This window comes from Xiphophorus maculatus, chromosome 16 (genome assembly GCF_002775205.1).
Source record: "Xiphophorus maculatus strain JP 163 A chromosome 16, X_maculatus-5.0-male, whole genome shotgun sequence".
In the NCBI taxonomy this organism is placed as follows: Eukaryota; Metazoa; Chordata; class Actinopteri; order Cyprinodontiformes; family Poeciliidae; genus Xiphophorus; species Xiphophorus maculatus.
Genome location: NC_036458.1, coordinates 22,652,538 through 22,676,915, shown reverse-complemented (window position 1 = coordinate 22,676,915; position 24,378 = coordinate 22,652,538). Strand labels below are relative to the sequence as shown.

The window sequence follows — 24,378 nt, the reverse complement described above, 5'->3', positions numbered from 1 at the left end:
CATCGTCTGTTGTGGAAATTCATTGGAATTGTTCCACAAAGAAAAGATTAATTAATAATAAAAACCTGCATTTGTTATTATGTCTGTATCTAAAAACATTTGTTGGCTCCGGAGCCTCAGGTTGGAGGCCCCTGTTCTGATTATAGAGCCTTGAAAACTGAGTTAGTGGAAAAGTGAGAGAAAAAAAGTCTTGGAATTTAAAAATATGGACATATTTTAAGATGTGTTAAATTAAATTGTGTTAATTAATGATGGGATTAATGAAGTATTTTTTAATTGAATTGAATTTATCTGGAATAGACAAATTCAAAAATGTTTGTCTTATAATTTTCTATGTGTGAGGCAGGCTGGTTGCCATTTATGTAAAAAAAAAAAAAATAGCAGCTGTTGAGCTGAACTTGGGGCCCCAATTTCGATTCCACTTCCGGCCTCAAACAATTTTGGACCGGCCAAGATTATAATTAGTGTCCACCATCTGGCCAGTTCTGAGCGAACTTTGTGGAGGCGCCCCTGATCGAGAAGGAGAAAGGAGGAGGGAAATGCGAGGTGGGGAGAAAGGGATGGAGGAAAACAGATGATGAGCGAAAGGAGGAGGAGGAGCAGAGAGGAGGCAGGCGCTCACAGGAGGAATCAGCGACAACAGCAGGACAATGGGCTGTCTCCGCTCCAGATCATAACGGACACCGGGTTTGCTCCAACTAACTGGATTACCAGGTATGACTTGCGGCGGAACGGGTCACCTTCCGGCTCGGTGTTGTTGTTTTTTTCTTTTTTCTTTCTTTTTCTCGTCCCGCTTTTTAAATGTGCTGTTTGTCAGCGGCAGAAGGGGAGGGTGGAGGTGACGGAGGGGGGAAGCTGCAGGAAGGAAGCAGCGCAGTAGCTGAGCAGCAGACACCCAGCGGGGCCTGCTGACCGTCTGCCTCCGGCTCCCAAAGCAGCCGGTGACACCGAATTCTTCGGCCGCAGCTCCGGCTGGGCCTCGGCTGCTCGAGTCCGAACCGGGCGGACCGAAAAACCACCGCGCGAGCGCACATCCGGAACGTCCGCTCGCCTGAACAAGCGCGCCCCCGCCAGACTCCATTATGAAAATCAGCAATTTGACATTTTTAGCCTCCCCAGCAGAGATGGTTGTCACTGAGAATGTCAGACCTGGTGTAGATTAACCCGACATCGTCTCTTCATTCATTCGGCTCAAATGATAAGTATTAAAATGCCGGAATTAAAATCAAAATTGAACAATAAAATTTAAAAAAAAATATAAATTTTCTATCTTTCTACACGCATATATAGCGATTTAACTGAAAGTAACAAATACATTATGCACAGTCGGAAAAACATACGTATATGCACACGCATAAAGAAGTGCCTCTAAACAAACATCCTGACCAGCGGCGGCAGCAGCAGCAGCTTCCTCCCAGCCGCACCAGTCCAGGCCCGGGTGTCTCCTGCACAGATGCGGGGATTGTCGTGGGAATAGACGGACTCATTGTGTTTACTATAATGCGCCTTCTGTTGGACGCTGCGTGTTTGTGACGCACGCAGACGAGCGGCGATGGGGAGATGCTGTGCGGGCATCACTCAGGAGAAAAACACACAACACTGATGTGACCGGTGCTGCTGATGCAAGCAGACAGATGTGACCGGCCAGATGCACATGCGTGTGTTTGTGTGTGTGGGCGTGTGTGTGTTTGGGATGCTGCCAAATGTTTGACGAGGAGGACAGAAGAGATTAGGTGGGGACAGATGAGGAAGATGATGTGCTGAAGTGACCTGCACCCGGTGCGCGTGGCATCTGCTGGAGGAGGCCGGGATCTCCTGATGTTAGATGATAAGAGAGAGAATCTATTGCGCTGGAATCCATGGATTTAGATTACAGAAGTCGCCAGAGCAGAAAGAACTGATTAAAGGGAAGTGCTGGGACAGAGGCAGAGCTTTTACTGCAGCTTTTATGGCATGCAATAAACAGGTTTAAGCACATAATCAGAGCCAGCCCAAGGCATAAGGGAACTAAGTAGCTGCTTCAGGCCTTCAACCCCAGTGTGGCACACTGCTCAGTAGGAAAAATAGCTAATAGCTGCGGTAAAAGTTGCTAACTGATGTAATTGCCAAATGTGCATAATTACATCCACATGCATTTACAATAGGTACTGCAGGATAAACAGATAACATCACAAAGAGGAAGTAAAAACGGCCCGTGTCTTGTTTGTATCAGAATAAATCCCAACCGCTACAGTTTTCCATCTTGCCTTTTGCTTTTTTTAGAAAAGATTTTGTTGCAGTGATTTGATGTGATTCCAGTAAAAATCTTAAAAGTGACCCTCCCCCACCTGTTACTGAAAGGAAGCCAGTACTTGATTCCTTCCCCCACAAGTTAGCATTAGTTAAACTAGCTAAACAGTACATTGATGAAGCAGTTTTGAATTTAACCACTGAAATTGGTGCAGCGGTTTATAGAAATTCTGTTTTAATGGATATTTAGGAAGATAGATTATATAAAAAAAAATAGCTATAGAAAATTAGTTAGTTAGACTCAAACCCATTTATAAAATGTGCTCACTCAACTAGTTTACAGAGTTACATCCCGACCATATAATTTAACTGGTCTGGTTAGTATTTAACTTTATAGCATGTAAAAAAACAGCAGCTGTGAGGAGTTGTGGTTAAGGGCATAAAACATCACGAGTAAACAAGCTGGCGTGTCAAATGTTTTCCTTGACAACCACAGCTAAGATGTGTGGCTCGCTGGCAGCTAGTGCCTCCTGGTTAAGAGGCTCAGCCTGCTAGTATGTTTGAGTTTAGCGTTAGCACTGTCGCTAAATTAGGTGAAACTGGATCTAAACTTATATTCTTGCTCCAGCACAAGTACTTTTTCTATCATTCTTCTTGGATTTCTTAATTTTTACTGAGTCGATGTATTAATTTAAAACAACCCATACATCATAATGATACTTTTGTAAATGTAATCACCCGGCCCGGGGGCTTTCTGAAGGAAGTCTGCAGGTTCTAATAGAATTCCGTTTAGAGCCACATAAATCCTTGGACAGGTTCTACACGTTCTGCTACTCCCAACTGAGGCCTAGACATACATTTCAGCTAGCTGCCTCTCACCAAACAGCAAAAGTCTCCATCTTTAAAGAGGAATAAAAACGTAGACGCAATTAGGAGTGATCATCCAGGCTGAATAGCAGGAAACATCTCCGAACCGCAGGGGATTAGGAACCCAGCAGGAGGCAGATGGAGTTGTTCTTGGGAGAGCACTGCGGCTGCAGTTTGTTGTTTCTTCCTCACCAATGAAGAAGAGATGCACCAAAGTCACGCAGAGGTGGAGTTACTGGATTCAGCTTTTGTTCTCCCGTGTTTTTCACCTAAAGCAGGAGCCACCAGCTTCATGGTAACAATTACAGGAAAGAGGCGAGGAGCCGCAGAGCAGCCGTTTGCTTTTCTTTGTGTGTTTTTGTATGTATGTGTGTGTGTGTGTGTGTGTTTTCCTCTAGGCCTCTGTAAAGATTGTTTGCATCATGTTTGCTCCACATGATCAGTGTGCAAGAATCCATTATTTGGACAAAACAAAAAAAGTGTCACAAGACTGCAGTTGCAGTGTGTATGTGTGTCAGCAGTGCCATCTGGAGCTGCTGTAGGACCAGACAGTAGCGTAAACACTCCTTCCTATTCCCCAGACCGCCTTCAAGCAATGTTTACAATGAGCTGGCATACAAACATGGTTGGCCTTATTTATAATTCTGCAATTTATCTTTAGTTACACCTGTATGAGTGTGATCGCAGTAAATACAACTAAAGACTGAGCACTAATAGATGATAACCTGGAAAAAGGATGCTACAAAAGTACAGTTCAGGGTATTATAAGCCTGGAGGGCCACCAGGCTTCACTTTCCTACCCCACCAGGCTAAGAACCATTTGTTTATTTCAAACTGGGTTTTTTTATACACCAGTAACAAAAACAGTAAAAACGGATTTAGCTAGGTTTATAGTTGACGCATTGAACTGGATGTGAAGGCTTGCGCACCATTTGTGCCGTCCCTGCACTTGTCCATTGGCCTCACACACTGTCATTTCCAAATTATGATGCCTGATCGTGCAGCTTTGAAATTTTGTCATTAAAAATAAATAAATTTAACACAAAAAAAATGTGCTAGTGGACTGCCCTAGGGCCCCTCCCACTGGGCTTAGCAGGTTTTCTGGGGGAAACCCTGCAATTGATGAGTTAGCTAGGCTATCTGCTCAGGTAGCTATTTTCCTTACAATCTATTCATCCATATTTAAAGTCAAATCATTAATTGCTTGGGATAGCTCAGCATCACCCATCTGTAAGTAGTAAATTGTGTTTGATCAGGGCATCAAAATGTCACACACACCTTTCTCAAGATATCTACAGTTTTAGCGAGTCCAATTAAAAACTTTTTAAGATCTTTTTCCTGCCGCCTTGAATACATTTTAAGACAGAAAAAAATGTAAATTGAGGGATCTTGATGTACAACGAAGCACAGAAAACGCAAAATCTTGGTGGCTCTTGGCAGTGGCTCTATGCTTCTCACGCTACATATGACCCCCGTAATGCCAAGCTTAACAGTTTTATTTGCACAAAATGCACTTAGCCTTGTACGAGTTAGCAACAGAAGTTAAAAAAGCCAGGCAGCAAGAGGATGTAAGCAAATAATTGTCTGTAGTCTCAACTGCGTAGAAGTGCAGAACACAGTGAATATGTCTGGGCATGACTCAAAACTTTTGCCTGAAAGGAAAGTTTCATAAGAAAAAAAAAAGTCCATATATGAAAACACGCAAGATAAAATAGTCCAGTCACAACAAAACGAAAGACTTGTGGTTTATGTATTTAAATATCAACTTACTATTTAAAACTGATTTGAAACTTTAAGGCCTTAATTTGAGATAGATTAATTTAATACTTTTTAAGGATGTTTTTTTTTTTCCAGTAGTGTGATGAAACATGACCCAAATACATCTGTATTGGTGACATCATCATCACCATTTCCACTCCACTGATTGTGAACCTGCAAGACCAGTTCAGTTTTTTTTGGACAGCTCTTTGGACAGTGCCTGTTTTGCACTGTGCCTGTTAAGTATGTTGAATTTAGAGCAAATGTATGTTATATGTCCAACGTAGACTCACTGGTGGTATGAATCCTCACACCTCAGCTGTGATTTTTCACACAAATCCCACAGGCACGGCAGAAAAAATGAGATTCATCCTTTTAACTATTAAAAAGGTCATCGGAGTCTCCAGAATATACATTTTTTAAAAGGATTATCACAGTGACAAGCAGCCACGTATTTGTCTGACGGATTACCTTTTGAATCATTTGGTCCACATTCATTATATAATTCTTACCTTCAGTGAATATATCAGTTTGACACCCTTTCTGCTAAAACTTTAAACAAAATAACAGGACATAATTTCATTGCTTTTCTCTACAACAGAAATGCATCTACTATGTCTACTGCAGCTAAAAGTAAAAACAAATTGATGATCACATTCATAATGATCTCTAAAATGTGTATTGAGGTTAAGCAGTCCGACTATCTGCTCAGTCAGCTTGCAGGCAGTTATTATGTAGGTATTACGCCACCAGTTACTGACCAGCTGCCATTTGAATACAGCATTAGCATTTGAAGAGTGATGACTGGTGCACCTTAGGTTCCACATCATGACCGTTCGTTTTTTTGCAATCCAAAGTATTTCTGAACAGCCAACTTTGCGTATTTTTTTTTTTTAATGTATACATAATCTGCAAAAAGCTGTGGTCAGTCACTACGGTATTTTCTGTATGACGTAAAAACTTAACGATTTTGAAGACATAACTTTCAAAACCTTAATTAACATCTCTTGCATCATACATGGATAAGAATCCAAGCCGATTGTCTTTCGCTCAGAAATGGTGTACAGTACAGGAGCAGCTGTAACTGTGCCATGGTTAGAGAACCCTCTGTTTTGTTCATTATAGATGTTTTTATTGTTTTTGTTTATGGACAATGTAATGTAAAGCATTATGTCTTGTCATTAGAATTATTCAAACAAAAGAAATAGGGGTTGGCCTTTTATCCCTTTATTGTGTTGATCCTCGTAAAAAGAATGTTTTATACAATAAATGGCTTGAAGTTACTTTCTATAATCAACCCATCATCTGTTGTTGTGTTTCTGTGAATCTATTCACTAACCTTATATTCTCAGCTTATCAGACATCATTTTCTGAAAGAGTCGTCTGGCCCAAACTGGGATCAGAACCAAAACAGATAAATAAAGTGCACGTCTTCAGACAACAGTAAATAAGTGAAATTATTTCAAAGATTTGAGCCTTTCTATAAAGCTTGATCTTCATTATGTACTATGGCTGAGAAACGAATCACGATAGAAGAATCCCTATCAGCCGGTATCAATAATTACTGATTTGTTTTTGTTTTCAATATCTGAAATACTCTCAAACTGGTGTCGTGACCTTTCTTCTGTTGTCGACAATTTTTGCTCCATGCTGTTGTTGTTTATTTTTATAAAGCAGCTATGAGGCACAAAACTTTAATTTAAACTTCTGCTGCGCAAGTTGCTCAATAGGTTGTTGCTAGGTAACCACAAGTTACTCAGCAGATTGTTGCTAGGTAACCACAAGCTACTCAACTGGTTGTTGCACTTACGTAAAAAGTGAGTCAGTGAGTTAGCTGATGCCACCAACCGTGAGGTTGAGCAGCTAAAGTCTTTCCTCTGCCTACATCCCCCAGAATGCTGTGTGGTTCTGCATCAGAGTTCAGTGTTGAATATTCTATCAGATGTATTATTTATTGATACTGATCACGTTGCTATTGCAATGTATATTCTTATTGATTTATTGTCCAGCCCAAGTTTAACTTCCTGGGTACAATGTTGTTGGTTTATGAGTAGGAAATACAATATGGAGGGGACAAAATGGCAAAGTCTAGATACCAAACAGCGAAGGGGCAAACTGACCTGCAGCCAAATCACCTGACACATATCAACAGCCATCATTGCTCTGTTTACAGGAGGCGAACTTAAAGCAGCACCAGGATGTGGCCCCCTTTATCCCTGTTAATCTGCCGTTCATCCAGGGGCTTTTGACTTACCAAAAATGATGAAGACTGAACCCCCATCGGCCACAGGGGGGAACGGGGCCTCTGGTGGGAACAACGGGGGTTCCAACCTGCGGAGTCCCTCGCCTCACCGCAATGCCTACGAGGCAGGGCTGGCGGCTCTGAAGAAGGCCACCGACCACCTCAACAATGCCGCCAACGGAGCTCCCAACCCCGGCTCCAAACCTCCCCTCCTCCCTCGCCCGACTGGAAGGGGCAAGCGGTACGGATCCAACGTCCACCGCATCAAGAACATGTTCATGCAGATGCAGTCTCCAGGTGATGAAGAGGATGGTCTCAAAATGTTAGGTAAGCAGACTCCTTCAGGGGTACATCCCGATTAGGTCGTTTTAAACTATTTGTTTAGTTAATTCTTTGTCATTTGTAGGTAAGGAAGAGGAACTGAAACTATCGATTCCAAGGGCCTCAAGTCTCAACGAGAATGTCAACCACAGCGCCTTGCTGAAACTTGGAGATTCAGTCTCAGAGAGAGTCACCAGGTTTGACCCTAAAACAGGATCAGAAGGTGGAAACTCATCTGTTGGTCTGTCCAAGCTCCAGGAGACCAGGAGAATCTTTGAACAACGAACTCTACAGGTAAGTTCCTCAATGTGTCGGCTTCCTCTAATTCGTTTGCCCTAAGGTTTGATTCTGATTGGTGTTTCTTTGTCAGGAGAAGCAAGCTGCTACCAACCGCATCTTGCTGAAAAAGGAGCGTGCTTCAGGCTTTCAGGACAGCCGTCTAGACGTCGTGGCCCGCTTTAACGGGTCAACAGAAGCTCTAGACCGACTGGACGATCGTCCAGCGCCCAGTCCTGCTACTGTTCCGTCCGCTGCGGCTTCGGTTGGGCCGAGTGAGGCGGTCAGCCCCACTGTAAGCCAACTCAGCGCGGCGTTTGAAAAGGGCGACGTGCGAAACAACCTCTACCTCCCCCAGCGCCGGTCAGCCCCTGCCTTAGCGCCAAAACCCAAACTTCCAGCTAAAGGAGACGCAACTGAAAAAAAGGTAAAAACTGTGAACACTCGCACAAAAACAACCCTTTGAATTAACTGAGTTAAAACAGATCTTTCTTGCATTCAAAGGCACATTCTGTTGGTAAGGAGGCCAAAAAGGAGATAACAGCAGAATCAACAAACACCACGGCAGCTCTGCCACCGGAAGCAGCAGGTTCTGTACAAAGGAGCGCTGCTGGACAGGCTACATGCCAAGAAAACGATGGGTTTGGACTGTCATTAGATCACTACTTAAACTCATCAACGCCTTCAATTACAGTGACTGTAACGTCTGCCTCATTTGAGGCAAAACCTGAGTCCCAGTTGGAAGGAAGCGAAGAAACGGATTCAACTATGGTGGAGTCCCAGGCCAAAGAAAAGGACGAGTCCAATGAGGCAACCGGAGGGACGTTGGTGCAAGCCGAGGTCCACGCTTCACTAGAAAAGAAAGAGAAAGAATCTTCGCCTTCCTCCGGCGAGAGAGAAGACTCTGAATGGAGGGAAGCAGAAGAGGACGAGAACGACGAGGACGGCTCACGCAGGGAGGATTACTCAGAGGGAGATCTAGTAGAAATCAGTGCTTACAGCGGAATTGGCGAGGAGGATTCAGGGGGAAGCCAGCTGGACGACGAGGATGACGAAGAAGACGAGGAGGCATATCAGCCAGAGAGCAGTTGCTCTGAGATGCCCGGTCTCCCTGAAGAAGAGGAGGCCCCGCCTCCCAGCAGAAAGATTTGCTTCAGCACAGACCCAATCAAGGTCAGTCAGTGTTTGTTGGCTTACGGTCCTCCAATCTCTACCTTACAGGTCATTAAAACGTACGTTTTAAACGTTAGAAGATGCTGAAATTTGGGTAAACAGGTCAGGGAGAATGTTGCGGAGCAGAGACAGTATGGCTCAACTTCAAACCTTGTGGACAGGGAAGCTGTTTAAGGTTTATGGAAAGATGAATGGAGCAAGAAAAGGCATTAGAGGCTGTAGCAGACTTTAGACAGGGACGAGGTTCACCCTCCATCTGAGTCACCGCAAAATGGATCAAATTATGTTTATTTGTTAGAATGTCCCAGTCAAAGTCCAGGCCAGTCTGTCGCAAGCCTTAAAAACTGATGCTCACAAATGCTCTCCAGTTTGAAAAAGAAGCAAATCTTCGATTCCATAGATTTGATGTCCAAAGTTGACAGAGACATAAAGCAACCGACTTGCACATGTAATAGTAGTAAAAGGGGGTTGTGCAAAGTACTCTGTTATCAATCATTATTATCAATCAGAATTAACTGAATATTTCTGACGATTAATTGATTGATTGGATAAACAAAATTTGTACATTATGCAGATTTTTCATTAACCCATCTCAGCTTATACAATATTAGAAACACATTTAAAAAACACAAATAAACAAATTATTCAGCTTTTTAAAAAAATGATACCTAAAATGCAATAACATAGCATTCCTTCAAAAGCATACATTAATTTTGAAAATGAACAGTAGTAAATATAATCCTGTTGTTTTGTTCTAGAACAACTTGAAAAACCTGGCAGTATGACTTGGGTTTGTGAAGTTGCACCTGGATCAATGCTTAAAGTGTCTAGTTTCTACTGCAAATATCTTATCACTTGAAATAAGACAAAACAAGTAACTTTCCAGCAAGATGATGTAGTAGCTTGTTTTAAGTCAATAATGCCATAATACTGAGGAACAAATACTAGTTATACGTGAAACAATCTGCCAGTGGAACAAGACATTTTCCTGTGGGAAGTTAGTTCTAAGTTGGTTTTGCCTTCTGTCAAGTGAACCAAGACATTTTTGAACTAGAAACTAGACCAAAATACTTGATAAGACTTTGTATTTGTTCAGGTCAAGCTTGCTGAAGTCTTGTCTAAAAGGTCATGTCATTGTCATTCTTCATTCCCACTTTAACGCCACGAGGCTTGAAGTTATTAAAAGTGACTCCATGAAGCTGTTCTGTTGTCCTTTGAAATTTCTGCACAGTAAAATTAGACAGAAAAAAAATCACCCATGTTTTTGTCCCATATATGTGTGACATTAAGGATAGTTCTGACACTTCTTTGCATCCAGTTAGAGCAATGATCTGAATGAACTAAGATGTCCCTTGGAAAGATGAGAGCAGAATTATTATATCGTATTTGACCACATTCGACACGGCTTCACGTTTGAAAAAACCAAACGAAGCATGTCGGCACAAACAGAATGCACGGTGGTGGAGTACTCATGTTGCGGGCTCATTTTGAGTTGACCACGAATTTCCTGTATGCCAAGACCATGTCTGAAAGTCAAAGCTCGGCCCAAACTGGGTCAATCAGTGGGACGGTAGCAGGATGACTGAAAAAGAAAAACCCAGACTCCTCGGACTCAACGGAAAAACTGTGTAGAAGTAAGTGTTGCGAAACTGAACGTTGTTCATAAAAGAAGAGATACAAAGGACCGCTAGCATAACGGAGACAACGACTACCTCACATTACTGACACTGAAGGTGGTTCTGCAGGCTGCTGAGTCATGCTTACTTTTTAAATTTGTGCTTCTTCTCAGCTTAATAAACAAAACAAACACAATATTGTCTTATTTTATACTCTTCAAGTTAGAGTTGCATCAATTCAGAGTCAGGTAACAACTTTTCTACCAGAAATACATGTTCTAAAACAAACCAGAAGTACCTGGGGGCATTTTCTTTTCACCACGCAATTTTCTGCTAACTGGAGTTTATGCTACGTGCACGTGAATGTGGGATTTGATTGTTACCAGTCAGCTGGCTGAACACTTCCTCTAGTCTTTTAAAATGAACAAATGTACCTGTCCAAACACCGCTTTTTTTTGTTGTTCCAACTCTACTCTTCTTGTTTCTACCAAGACTGCAGCGGTGAGCTAGCTTGTGACGGAGCGTTGTGAAACATGCCTCTGCTCGCAGATAGTCATAATGTTACCAACATACTTCCTCTGTTATACAGAGCATTTAACGGCTTGTCAGAGTGAGAGATTAGAAAGTGTTTGAGTTTAATATAACTTGAGAACATGGGAGGCTAAATAACGTGCATTGATTAGGAGGATCAGATTTAGCTTAGCTTGCTGTTTTAAGATGATGGTTGTAGAAAATGATGCATTTTTCATGTCACCAGGGATTTTCTTTTTCATTTTCTTGACCAAATGTTTAACCGCTCGCCTGTGTTGTGTTGCCTCGGGCTGCTTAAGGTAAAGAAATGGCCTGAAGCGGCGGCGGCAGCTGCTGCAGTTTAAAGGTTCAAACCGCTACGTGCTGCAGGTCCTTCGTATGAAACACAAATCTCTGATTTTTATTTCTTGCAGAGGACAGAAAAAGCCTCACATTTGTTTGCATGTGCTCTTCGATAATTGTGTGCAGTGGAGGAAAAAAACTGTTATCTAGATTTTAATGTTGATACTATCATAGCTGATAAAGATTTGAGCTTCTTATAAAACATTTTGTGCCGCAATGATTCTTCAGCTTTTATATTCTACAATGAACCAAATAATAGGCTTGAAATGTTGACCTGATTTTTCATGTTTAATATATGTTGGACTTTACTTTTGTTTGGTGATTCAGCTGCATATAATAATTATTTAATCATCATATAATTAAAAGAAATTGACATAGATAGAATACCACTACATAGGCCCAGGCAATGAGAGCAATGAATGTAGTAGTTGTACATGTTAACAGTTAAATGTCATTCACTGCAGTTTGGGGGTATTGATCTGATGCCAAGTAAACAAAGGGTCAGTGTCAGGTTAGGCAGGCCTGTCGTAATAACTAATAAATTAATTAATAATAAATTAAAATCAACGCCATCATTTCCATTTGCATGATTGTTTTTCTCATGTCTGGATGACAAAAACCTTCAGTCTGGTTGGTCTCAACTAGTTTACAGAGACTCCAGTGTCCACTTTATTTGCTTTGTTTATTTATGTTGGATATTTAAGATGTCTTCCAGTTCCAGTGTTAAATGTTCATCAGAATTTAAAGGTCATTAATCTTTGCATTATTATCACATTACCATCATACAGTACTAGTTGAACACGGACTCAGAAGATTATTATCATTTATCGCAATAACTGTTATCGTGACAGGCCTAATCAGAGATACTCATACTTTTATTTAAGTTTGATATATCATTAAACTTCTGACCTGTAGGTATTTGTGTGGTTGAATAAAAAGGCAACCCACAACTTTCAAGTTTTAATTTGTAAAGATTTTTGAAAATCGTGCACAATTCCCCCTCAGCCTCACAATTCTGCACAACTTCATGTCGGCCTTTCACTTGAATATCCCACCAAAAAATTACATTGAAGTTTGTGGCTGTAGTGTTAAAAGAAAAAGCAAAAATGTTGCATAAATACTTTGGCCAGGTACTTTAAGACAGATTTTTATGGCTAAACCAGATGTGTGTGGAAGAACTAGCGCAGATGGAGAAACCTCTTCTTGAGGTTTGCAGCCACAGTCAGAGAAATATTCTCCTTCCAGAGACACCCAGGAGATTCACAGCCTGGGCTTGTTCGCTGTAATTACGTCTCAAAGCTGGTTGTTAATTGCTGTTCTGATAATATGTGTTGAGAGCTCAAATCTCTCCCCCTCACTCCTCCCTGTAGAGCTTTGCAAGACTGCAACCTTCCTCAGCTGAACATCCTGTTGTAAAATTTCCGCTATATCTGTAAAGTCATGTGACTACAATGCTTTTCAGAAGACTCAGCAGACTTTGCAGTGTCACACACAGACTCAGCAGCCAGTGGAAGGTCGTAACAGGCTGAGGAACGGTCGTCAGGTCTCACGCCCTGACGACCTTCATCTCGCCTGAATTCGATGTGTCTGCGCCCGGCTGCACACAGGACTACCTCTGTGAGCGTGTCAGCAGCAGTTGGAATGTGGTGGAGTTTGTTTGCTTTCCTTGGAATAAAGAAGGGCAACACGTACACGCTCACACACGTATACGCACACACACGTATACGCACACTCGCGTTCAGCTCAACCGAGGGAAGCCGATAGATAAGAATCACAGAATGTAGCTTTGTTTGGATGAAAAGCCACCTGGTGTGTGCTTTTAAAGAAGCTGATAAGCTAACGTTTCTGATTCCTGCTGATCTGCTCGGTGTAGAAAGAAGCGCAAACTGTTTGGCTGACCAAGAGGAAAAATGTTTGCAATAAAAAGGCATGTTCTGTGTTGCTCCGCTACATTGATTCTGATGTTATTTTATGTGTAAAGTGTCTGTACATGTTTAAAAAGTCTTTAATTTATGTCAAATTGTAAGTTGGTCTTAAATTTTGTCCTGGCAGGATTATTTAATCTTGTATAGTTTATTTAGTTTGAATTTTCTGTCAGACAAACGTTTAAGTCACGTACAGATATCTCCTTTGCGTTTTGTGACTCGAGGTGGTGGAAGCTACTCCTTCCCTTGGCAGCCAGCTTTTTGTGCATAACTTTATCGCTGGTTTGCTTGATGACGTTCACTTCCGTTGCCAACCCATACGATGCTACATTCACTCTGTGCAAGAAAGCTTGCCACTACTTTTATTTAAAATCTCACATTTTCTTTTGTACATTTCTGTTGTAATATAGGTCTTAAATTTCATTCAAAATGGTATTAAACAGTCTTAAACTATATGGCTTCTGAATCCCAGTAAAAAACTGGGAGGAAAAAGTGATCGGATATTCAACAACGGTTCAATTCAGCTTCAGAACACGCAAACCTAAAGTTCTTAATCCATCCAAGACTAAGTATCGTATTTTATCCTTTCCCTTTTGAATTTAATGGGCCTGGCTTCAGCTGTGCCCAGAGAGCTGCCCTCTGTCTTGGTGCCATGCTTCTTTAACAAAAGCAAATTATAACCCAGAGGACTGCCAGTGCCTGAACACTTTCCTCCACCAAATATGACTCACTCCTAATTTTCCTGCTAATCATCCGTCAAACCTTCCTGCATCGGCGTTCACATGAAAGGGGATGTATGTCGCAAACTAGCTGAGGCTCTAAATGTAAGAAAGAGGGAAGGAAAGGAAGAAAGAAACAAATGAATTGAAGCACAAGAAAATAATAATACAACTCCACATTTGTCCACTTTTGGAGGCTGCGTGATCTGAAATGGACTGAGCCTTTAACAAGAAGTTGGCTGTGGAAACATGCTGAAAAGAATAGAACCTTCAAGGAGGTCGTCTTGTCAGCTAAAATTAGAAAACACTAAAAATGCCAAAAAGCTTGTATCACCTGAATAAGACTTAGAATCAGCTCCTTTTGACATACATCATGGGTGAGGACCCAAATGCAGAGAACTCAGCAGTATGAACATAGAGGAAAAGGGATTTAATAAAGAAGTTTGAAACTAAACACAGAGAAGATACAATCTTCAGGTGAGTCTAATCGGTGGAACCTGGACGAAACACTAAAACCTCACAGTGTTACCTGATGTAGGTTCCTTCCACAGTACTGGAATGACGGTAGATGCTAAAAGTGTAGTTATGAAACCAGGACAGTCATATGGAAGCAACAATTTAAATGTGCACATTCCAGCCAGTTACGCTGTGATCTGGATTTCGTTTGCCATGCTGGATAGGTTTCCCACGCTCCTGTGTCACAACACAGCCAGCTGCAATAGACTACATGTACAAAAACACAGCACAGCGTTTTTACTGAAGACCATCCGGTCTCATGTGGAACCACATTGTGTGCTATGGCCTTTATCATGCAGTCAAATAACATGGGAGTCCAGGATTCCTACACAGACAAAAATCAGGAATGTTTAAGCATTTGCTCATGGGAGAAAATATTCTACATGTTGGTGGGATTTGTAGTTGTTTTTGTTTTGTTTTATTTTTTCCTACCATTAACATGGAAATTCAACATATCTCCATGAAATGGGAATGACAATAAGAGCAATAGTCTACCTATTTCAACATTTTAACACAAAAAGGGGAAGCTGAAAGTTTCTTAGGAGTTGATGTAAGTGAGTTCTGCTGAGTTCAACAAACCTTATCTGGTTATGGATTTCATACGTTTTGTTCGACATTGATTTGTCCTTGTTCTATTTATTTATTTTTTTAGTTTTTATTATTCTCTTAGGTTGACTCAGTAGTTCTTGCAGGGAACTTTAGGACCCTATTGCAGACAAGCTCTTGCAGACATTTACACAGCTTTAAAGTTACTGAACAGGAAGGAAGCGTGACAACAGGAAGCAGTCTAACAATTCTGCCCTATGACCTGGTTTCTGCTGGTGTGTGTGTGTGTGTGACAGAGAGAGGTAGAAAAAGAGAGAGACACACACACAGAGAGAGAGAGAGACAGTGTCTTCCACACACTGGAACGTAAATAATACAGTAAGAAAAACCTCCCACACAATAAAATCCTTCAGCTCTGCCTTTGGTTTTTGTCACACAAAAATCACACACACATATATATATATATATATATATATATATATATGTATATATATATATATATGTGTGTGTGTGTGTTTCTACTGCAAGATTGACACTAAATGTGCCAGGCTTCCATCTAAATGCAGCCATGTGATCAACAAGATGGTTACCAAGGAAACCGATGCTGTTGACCTTTTTGGGCTGGGGGAGGGGAATTATAGATAGCAACACAAATGAGAGGGTACAGTGAAAGGAAAGGCACACTTAGTTTGAGATTTACAACAAGAAACATAAAGTGACTTCTTGCTTCAAATAATGATACATGTCTATATACATATATATGTGTCTATATCTATTTGTAGATATATCTCTTTTATCTCTTTTAATATTGTGATTTTATGTGACTGAACAACACAAGGTAGAGCATAATTTATGGTGTAGTCGTAGTTTTTCAAATTTATTTTACAAAAAGTATATATTCAGACACTGAAGAGCCAATAAACTGTCGAACAACACCAGTCTTTTGGGGAGTGTCTACTGGCTAAAACCATTCTTTTCTGTAAAATAGCTCCAGAAAATTGATGAACAGCAATTTTCATGTATTGTCACTGATTCTCAATTGAATTCAGGTCTGGACTTTGACTGGGTCATTCTAACCCATGAATATGTTTTGATCTAAACTATTCTAGTCCTGTTGGACGGTGTCCCGATCATCTTTCCCATTAACTTTGACCATTGTCCTTTCCCTGAGGGACAAAAGTCGTGGTTCACATTTAGGCCAAAAATGTTCAACCATACAGAAAGATTTTCTTTAACATTCCAGTGAAGTGCTGAGTTGCCTGACCTTTAACTTTTGTCATATGCGCAGGTCTTCACCACCTACTCTAATGAAGACTACGACCGGCGCAATGACGACGTTGACCCCATGGCTGCCTCGGCCGAGTATGAGCTTGAAAAGAGAGTTGAGAAGCTGGATTTGTTTCCCGTCGAGCTGGAGAAAGGTTTGTACACATGTTTAAAGTCGCTAAGAGTCACTCCGTCAAGTCTCTTATGTAACTACACACACCACATACACACACAGATACACTGGCGGGGTTCTCTCAGAGGACATACACTGTCTGTCTGCGTGTAAATCTTATCTTCTTATGGGATTAAAGTTTGTGTGGATTAGCCTAATTAGCAGCTGGTCATTCTGGAGGTAATAGATTAGAACCAGCTGGTATGTGGTATAGCTAATTCATGGTTGTACTTATTTTGTATTTTGTACTTACACAATGGGTCTGACGTACTTCATAATGTTTCTAAATTTATGAAGTACTTGTTTCGACTGGAACGGTATCAACAGGCTGACTGGAAAACAAGTATATGGATTAGCTGTTTGAAGTTATTTAATGTACTAACTTTTTAGCAGACACCATGAACTTATAAGCCAAAAGAAGTAGAAGAACAGGATATTCCTCACTGTGTCGCTGTGTTTTTGCCTCTGCGCGCCTCAGACAGCGACGGCCTCGGGATCAGTATCATTGGCATGGGAGCAGGAGCAGACATGGGCCTGGAGAAGCTGGGGATCTTCGTTAAAACTGTCACGGAGGGTGGAGCCGCTCACAGAGACGGCAGGTAAGCTGCCCACCTGTCTGTACTCGTCCTGATACTTGTTTCGACTAGAACGGAATCGACAGGCCGAATAGAAAAATGATGTTTACAGTGGTTTACAAAACTATTCAGAGCATGTGAACTTTTCCACGATTTGTCACGTATGTCCACAAACTTTGATGCCTTATTGTATAGTAATTTTGTGTGATGGAGTAACTCAAAGCACAGCATAATGGTGAAGTGGATTCACAAAGATGAAAGGTTTTGAACATTTTCTGCTAATAAAAAACCCAGTCTTGAATAATTTCCTACTTCTAACAAGTAATCTTCCTGGAATTCATTCAGGTGTATCAAACTAAACAAGGTTAGAAACAAATTAATGCTGCTCCTTTTTTTTTTTTATTAAACTTTTCCATGTAGCGTTTTACTTCCATTTCATGGTTGTGTTAGCCTGGCCATTGCTTTCATATCCAATTCTGCTCGATTCTCATCTCCCTTCAGTGCGCCATATTGGATTTCTTCCATTGAACTTGATTTCTCACACAGAATTTTAACCAGGCCAGAATGTGAATGATGATGTTAATTTTTTTGTGCTGTTTAGAATTGTACTTTGCCTGTTTAGGGTTGTAGTTTTTACAATGGCAGGAAAAAGAAGTTATCAAAGCCATTCAGTCCGTGTTGGCCACACCTCCAAATATTGAGCAATTAAAGTCAGAGCAAGAGGAATGCTTAAGACATTTTATGACTGGCAAAAATGTTGTTCAGCTCAGCAAGTCTCTGTTCGAAGTGTGGGATGGCGATTTCTGTTAAGGTTCATAAAATAGCTGGCGCATCACATACATCAGCTTTAGAATTGAGTAAAATCAGATCCAATCGTTTAAAACTTCAACAGAGTCCACAGCTTCAGGAAGCAATCATTCATCATTAACTGAAGGTCCACACCCTCTGTACGAAGCAAACCGTAGAATGAGGAGCTAGTTTATACAAGACAGTAGTTGTGTTGCCATTAACCATAAAATTGCGCAAATTCAAATTTCGAAAATAAATTTGCTTTATAGAAACACGGCAATTTTGAAAATCATTTTAAAAAACTGACGGGTTTTTTTTGATAAAAAGGTAAGATGAGGTGGTTTTTCAGCTGTCGAAATACATATAGTTCCCAAAACTGCAATAGAAACATTTTTGTCACATCATGAGTCACGTGATCAACAACCAGATGTTACTGCTGGTGGAAATGATGAAGAGGACGACAGGCAGTAGTAGGAGGATGATGGTTTGTTTTTTTTTCAGACAATGTGCAGCTGACTCCACCAGAGCTCTCACAGCATTAGTTATGTTGAATCCATAGCTTTTCGGTAAAATGGTCGCTGGATTAGGAGTAGGTCATGTAATATTTTGCATCAATTGCTGCCATAATTTTTACAAGCTTTTTCATGTGTGATTTTAATTTCATTTCTTATTTAAAGGAAACAAACCATTTGTGAAATTGTGGGGTTGTTTTCAACATTAGCAGAATATAATTATTTGTGCGCATTTGTTGTGGAAACACAGCTTATGCCTGTGTTGGTGTATTACATAACATCCCAATAAATTCTACTGACCTTTTTGGACTTTTTCAAAAGGTCTCAGTATTTCTGAAAGCCTCTGGTGTCACTGAAACTGTTCTCTACAGCTTACTTCCTTTCTGATACTGGAACTTAGACACTGGCGGTTTGGACTTATGTTGAAAACAGTACTTAAGGTGGTTCTGTGACTGCATACAGTGGGTTTATTTCTGCTGTGCTTTCAGGATCCAGGTGAACGATTTGATAGTGGAGGTCGATGGGACCAGTCTGGTTGGCGTCACCCAGAGCTTCGCCGCCTCTGTCCTCCGCAACACATCAGGCACAGTCAAGTCAGTTGCATTTGCTTTCTGCAAACTCATGTTTTTAATTTTTGAAGCTAATAAAGGAGTTTCACGCTTCAAATGTGTGGGTTAAATGTTTTTTTTTTACATTTTTTTTAGGTTTGTTATTGGCAGGGAAAAGCCGGGGGAGCAAAGCGAAGTGGCTCAGCTGATACAGCAAACTCTGGAGCAGGAGAGATGGCAGAGAGAGATGATGGAGCAGAGATACAAACAGTACATGGACGACGACGAAGAGGTAGGGGGAAGACAGGCAGCATGTCAAAGCGTTTATTGAAAATAAAAAAGTACAGCTTAGATAACTTGTCCAGGTTTTTTTCTGTCTGTATTTCTGAAGAACAAAAAAACAGAGCGCATCGTCAGCTGTGCTGCGTGCGGCTGCTGCAGCTTCACGTAACCACAGGAAGTCAAAAGTGTCCTTTCAGTGTGTGTTTGTGTTAAGACAAAATGTCGTCTGTGTGCAACTGCATGGCCTGTCCTTTCTCAGTCTAACTTCTCCACCTTGTGGTCAGAAAAGGGAACAGAAACCTTTCAATTAGCATATAAATTACCTTTGTTATTTGATGCCAAGAAAATTACAATTAACTATTAAAAATGTGTTTAATAGCTCCATCTGCTTGTGTGTTTTCCCTATGAATTAGTCATGTAATTCCTGTATAACTCAGCTGTAAATTGGATAGCAAAAGGAAATTAAATGGATTGTTGAAAAAGCATCGAGGATTGTTTTTGCACCTGCTAATATTATTTGGGAACACAATACAAAAATATGTACTTTACATATTTATACCTGTTTATGTTGTTATATGCCCAAATTAACTTATTAATTTGGGCTACTTTCAGACACAAGTATAGTTTTTGTGACAGATACTGTGAGAACGGTGCGTTCAAGGTCACACGCAGTGTTCGTTTTTCCACAAATTGGCTAGAAAGATATATTTTGGTATCATCTAAACGGATATTTAAATACTGTTAAAGTCCATATAAATTCATTTATATTCACAGAAAATACAAACAGAAAAAAACAAAGTTAGGAGGTTTTTTTGTGCTATTTTTGCCATAAATACATTAAAATTTCTAATAACAGCTGGGTAAATGGTTAGCTTCTTTAAAACCGTACGTAGTCACATAGCAAACATATAGACATTAATCCTTGGTGTGAAAAAGAAGTTAATATAGACATCTTGTTTGCTGTGGTCTATACACTGATATGAAGGTTGTCTTTGTGTCAATACAGAAGTGTAAGCAGAGCTGAAAATCCATTATGATGATAACATCATGGCTTTATAACCTGATTGCAATTCTGTTAGTTTGTTCAATACAGCCTGTTAATGTACGGCTAACTTACTTTGTGATGTAGCGCAGAAAAAACAAGATAAATGGTCAGGAGATTACCATTAATCATTTGGATTCACTTGGATTTTTTACCTTAAGGGCTCTGGCTACATTTAGTCTTTCTCTTGAATATTCACATTCAATATACAGCATAATTTAATTTAATTTAATAAAACTTCCTTCCAATAATATAATTTTTTTAAACAAAAAAATTATTGAATTTGTTACAATTAGTCAACTTGAAAAGTGAAGGTTTCTCACTAGCCTACGCTGCAAATTCCAATATGGCTGTCATGTGTATCCAATAGAGTGAAAGTTGAGATAGTAGAATTTTATTAATCAAACAATATACTGTTCAGTCTCAAACATTGAACATGGTCCTTTAAATGCTTGAATATGTTGTTTGATAGCTTTTATTGCTAAAAGAGATTATAGTAACTGGGAGAAGCAACCAGCAAACCATACTGCTGTTCCTACTTTTTTACTGAGGCGCTGCCACATTGTGATAAACGTTCTCAGAGAAAAATGGGACATAGTTTAAGCCCATAACACTTGCAAGACTACTAGCTAGCAGTTAAATGATTGTTATCATCAGTTTCCTTCTCTATTCTCATTTTATGCTTCTAAATGTATTTTATTTGCCTTCCGTCTGTGGACAGACTGGCGAATACGCTACAGACGAGGAGGAGGAGATGAGCCCGATGTTTCCGAACTCCATCGAAGTTTTTGACCTGGTGGAGAACCAGGACACCCTGTCTCCTGTAGAGCTTGATCCTGAGAAGCTAGCCCACAAATTCAAGGAGGTGCGTTTGGTTTTCAGCAAATTTACTGAGGTTTACTTTTACTTTTTACTTACATAAACTTTTCTTCATTGGGTTTGTTATATGCTCTGAGCTAAAACCAAACGTCCTGGTATCTTTTTGTTGGTGTAGCTCCAGATTAAACATGCGGTTACGCAGGCAGAGATCCAGCTGTTAAAGAGGAAGGTGAGCCCACTTTGTTTTCAGTTCGTTTTCACAGGATAGTTACAAAAAACCTCCCAAAAAAAACAAAAACAAAACATGTGGTACAGAAGAGAAAACACATCTCTGTCTGATCTCAACAATGACTTAACGCTGGCTCTCCCACCCACATACCACCTCCTCCCTCCCACAATGACACCCCCTTACCTCCAGCTGGCTCATGCGGAGCAGGATAAGTTGCGTTGGCGGATGGAGCGCGCTCAGTTGGAGCAAAACATCAGAGACAGCAAGGAGAGGATGGAGAAGCTCGAGGGCTACTGGATGGAGGCACAATCCCTGTGTAAGGTAATTTCATAGAGAATAAATGAAAAAATAATAATAACAAGAACTCCCTTGTCCAGTAAAAGCTGGTTTCTGGCCATTTAAACACTAAGCATGTGCTTTTAGGCTGTGGATGAACACCTGAAAGAAACCCAGGCCCAGTATCAAACCCTAGAGAGGAAATACAACAAAGCCAAGAGAATGATTAAAGAATACCAGCAAAAGTAAGAGAAGTAAAAAACGGAGTGGAGTACCTGGAGCTCTGGATGCTAAATGATCAAATGTGATGGTCTTGAGCGTAGAGTTAAACATGAATGTGTGTTTATGATTTGTAGGGAAGTCGAGTACCTGAAGAAGGAGACCGCTCAGCGGCGTGCACAAGAAGAGAGTGAGGCGACACACAAAGAAGAAACAGACAACCTGCAGGAAAAGGTTGGTGACCTGCTCGTGTTTCCGTTCCCTCTACGGATGTAGTGATGCTAGCTGTTAGCCAGCTCATACCGTTCCCTGTTAGTGCTACATCTTCTCATCTCAGTGCCTGTTTCCATAATACAAATATCCCAACGAACTATCAAGATTCGGAAAGTTCGGCTCAGTCATGTGACCTGTATCCCCCTTACATCCCACCCTTTCCTAATAGCGCCCTGGGCAACTGCCCATGTTAGCCATATCAAAAACCATCACTGGTTGTAACAGGCATCAAAAGGGTTTGGCTCATCATATCACTATATTATTATAACTTTTTACTCTGATTACAGCAAAAAATTATTTAGCATATTAATTATTAGTAATAATCATATTATGATTAACATTTCTTTATTATTTTTGGTTTGATACATAGACTGAAGCATCTTTATAGAGTGGTAATATACCACACTCATATTACCTCCTCAAACTGCCAGCCTCTCTGCTCCATTAGAGGTTACCATGGTTACCGAACAGACATGCTGATCTCCTCTGTGCTCTATAAAGTGGATGGTTTGGAGTGAGATAAAACTATGAATGCTTGGAGGCAACTTCTCTGTCCACTTTTCACAGGATAGTTATTTTACATCACTACAGTAAATCTTATACAAGCCTTGATACAATTATGACAAAGACTAGTCACTAAACAAGTCATTTAGCTCTTTGCTACACATCTGAGAATGACTGTTTTCTTGTAATAAATATACAAGAAAACAGCATGTTGCGCTGTACATTTTTTTAAACAAATTCTGCTTTGCTAATGCGATAAAACGTCCACCAAACTGGGTTACAATTGATAGATTATTTTTGCATTCAAAAAGTCAGCGACAAAAACCTCATTGTCAATAGATAACTTTTCACCAGGTGACTATGAACGTGTCACCTGGTGCCATCCAGGAACTGAACAGATGCTGAGAACAAATGAAGGTGTGGATGCGCCGTAACTTTCTTCAACTGAACAGAAACGAAACTGAAGTCACCGTCTCTGGACCTACAGAGAGGAATGATCTAGAGACAACGCACAGATTCAGCTGGGAACTAGAAATCAGGCATAAAATCTGGGTGTAGTGATGAACTCTGACCTGAACATTCAAAGCCACATAAAGTCACTTACAAACACAGCCTTCTATCACCTGCAGAACATTTCCAGGATTAAAGGACTAATGTCCCAGCAAGATCTAGAGAAACTCATCCATGCTTTTATCTTTAGTGAAATTGATTGACTTGACTTAATAATTTGCTTATAGGAACCAAAGTTATAAACATCAGTGATTAGTATATGAGTGGATTGCCACCCAATGAGGAGCACAACCAAGGACAAATCCCTCGATTCTCGAACAAATTATTAGGTATTTCATGTTTTTCAGAGTTGTGCTTAGGAGAAATATTTTCCTTCTTTTTGTTATATTTGTTGTTGCATTATTTAGATTTTTATAAGCAAACATGCCGTACCAACTCAAATCGAATGTAAAAAGTTGCTAGGCTAAAATACTCGTTTGGCTACAAATGAATGAACCTTATATTGTGTGTTTTTTTCCCCCCACAGATTACAGACCTGGAGACCAAAGTGGATGCCTTGAAGAGCCCTTCACCACCCTAAGCTGCTGCTAAGTCCTACCTCCTATCTGTGACCAGAAGAGGGGGTCCTCAGCCTTCATTCAGACCAGGGCCATATTAAATCCCAACAACCCATCTGCTGCACGGACAGACCTGTTAAAAAAAAACTAAAAGCGGCAATCGTAAAAGAGAGGCTGAGGAGGACGCCGCTCCTCATCCCCTCCCAGAATGCACCACCTGTAATAACCGGAATCCTCCTCTTGTGTGTCTTCCTGTCAACCAGCTTGGCAATCAACTGAAATAACAATCACTTGACTTGTACACCGTCTGTGGATTTTTTTCCCCTCTCGTCATCAACGGTATCTTTCCAGGTTCTAATTATAATTCAACAGACTTTGTTTAAAACGAACAAACAAACAAAAAAAGGAGAAAAAAAAAGCGCTTTTAATACCCAGGCTCGTCACAAAGTGCTTTATAGACGGTGGGCATGAATGCAGAACAAAACGGAGCAAAGGACAAATGATTGTTGCTTTTTAAACTCAGTGAACCACGAGTTTGCTTCTTTTTTTTTCCCTCACGAAGAGGACGAGTTGTTCTTCTGTTCGTTGGCGTCGATCAATGGACTCAACGACTACTGAGACGAAGAGCGGTGGAACTGGCTGATGACCAGACAAGGAATCCTGATGGGGAACACAATGTTTAAAAGGAAAACACCAACAGAACGCTGGTAGTTAAGTAATAAATACAATAAAAAAACTGAAAGA

General features: G+C 40.5%; 1 protein-coding gene across 2 annotated transcripts; it reads left to right on the top strand.

The window, feature by feature from the left end:
• Nucleotides 1-489: 489 nt before the first annotated feature.
• Nucleotides 490-24,161, top strand: LOC102226315 (neurabin-2-like). 2 transcript variants are annotated; one of them, XM_014470151.2, is made up of 15 exons: nucleotides 493-714; nucleotides 7,028-7,423; nucleotides 7,503-7,711; nucleotides 7,788-8,120; nucleotides 8,198-8,866; nucleotides 16,350-16,482; nucleotides 16,978-17,098; nucleotides 18,864-18,968; nucleotides 19,080-19,215; nucleotides 20,969-21,112; nucleotides 21,242-21,295; nucleotides 21,485-21,616; nucleotides 21,719-21,816; nucleotides 21,928-22,024; nucleotides 23,604-24,161. In XM_014470151.2, the coding sequence occupies exons 2-15, from the start codon at nucleotides 7,114-7,116 to the stop codon at nucleotides 23,655-23,657; spliced, it is 2,595 nt and encodes an 864-aa protein (XP_014325637.1). In that variant the 5' UTR covers nucleotides 493-714; nucleotides 7,028-7,113; the 3' UTR covers nucleotides 23,658-24,161. The 2 variants fall into 2 exon arrangements, with proteins under 2 accessions (XP_023205293.1, XP_014325637.1); XM_023349525.1 differs by lacking the exons at nucleotides 21,928-22,024; nucleotides 23,604-24,161 and having other exon boundaries at nucleotides 490-714; nucleotides 21,485-21,611; nucleotides 21,719-21,811.
• Nucleotides 24,162-24,378: the final 217 nt, after the last annotated feature.

What these genes read in the sequence shown, in the direction of transcription:
- LOC102226315 (XM_014470151.2), top strand. Translation starts at nt 7,114, where the DNA reads ATGATGAAGACTGAACCCCCATCGGCCACAGGGGGGAACGGGGCCTCT. An exon ending in GGATGGTCTCAAAATGTTAG is followed by an intron (nt 7,424 to 7,502) that starts GTAAGCAGACTC and finishes TGTCATTTGTAG; the next exon opens with GTAAGGAAGAGGAACTGAAA. An exon ending in TCCCGTCGAGCTGGAGAAAG is followed by an intron (nt 16,483 to 16,977) that starts GTTTGTACACAT and finishes TGCGCGCCTCAG; the next exon opens with ACAGCGACGGCCTCGGGATC.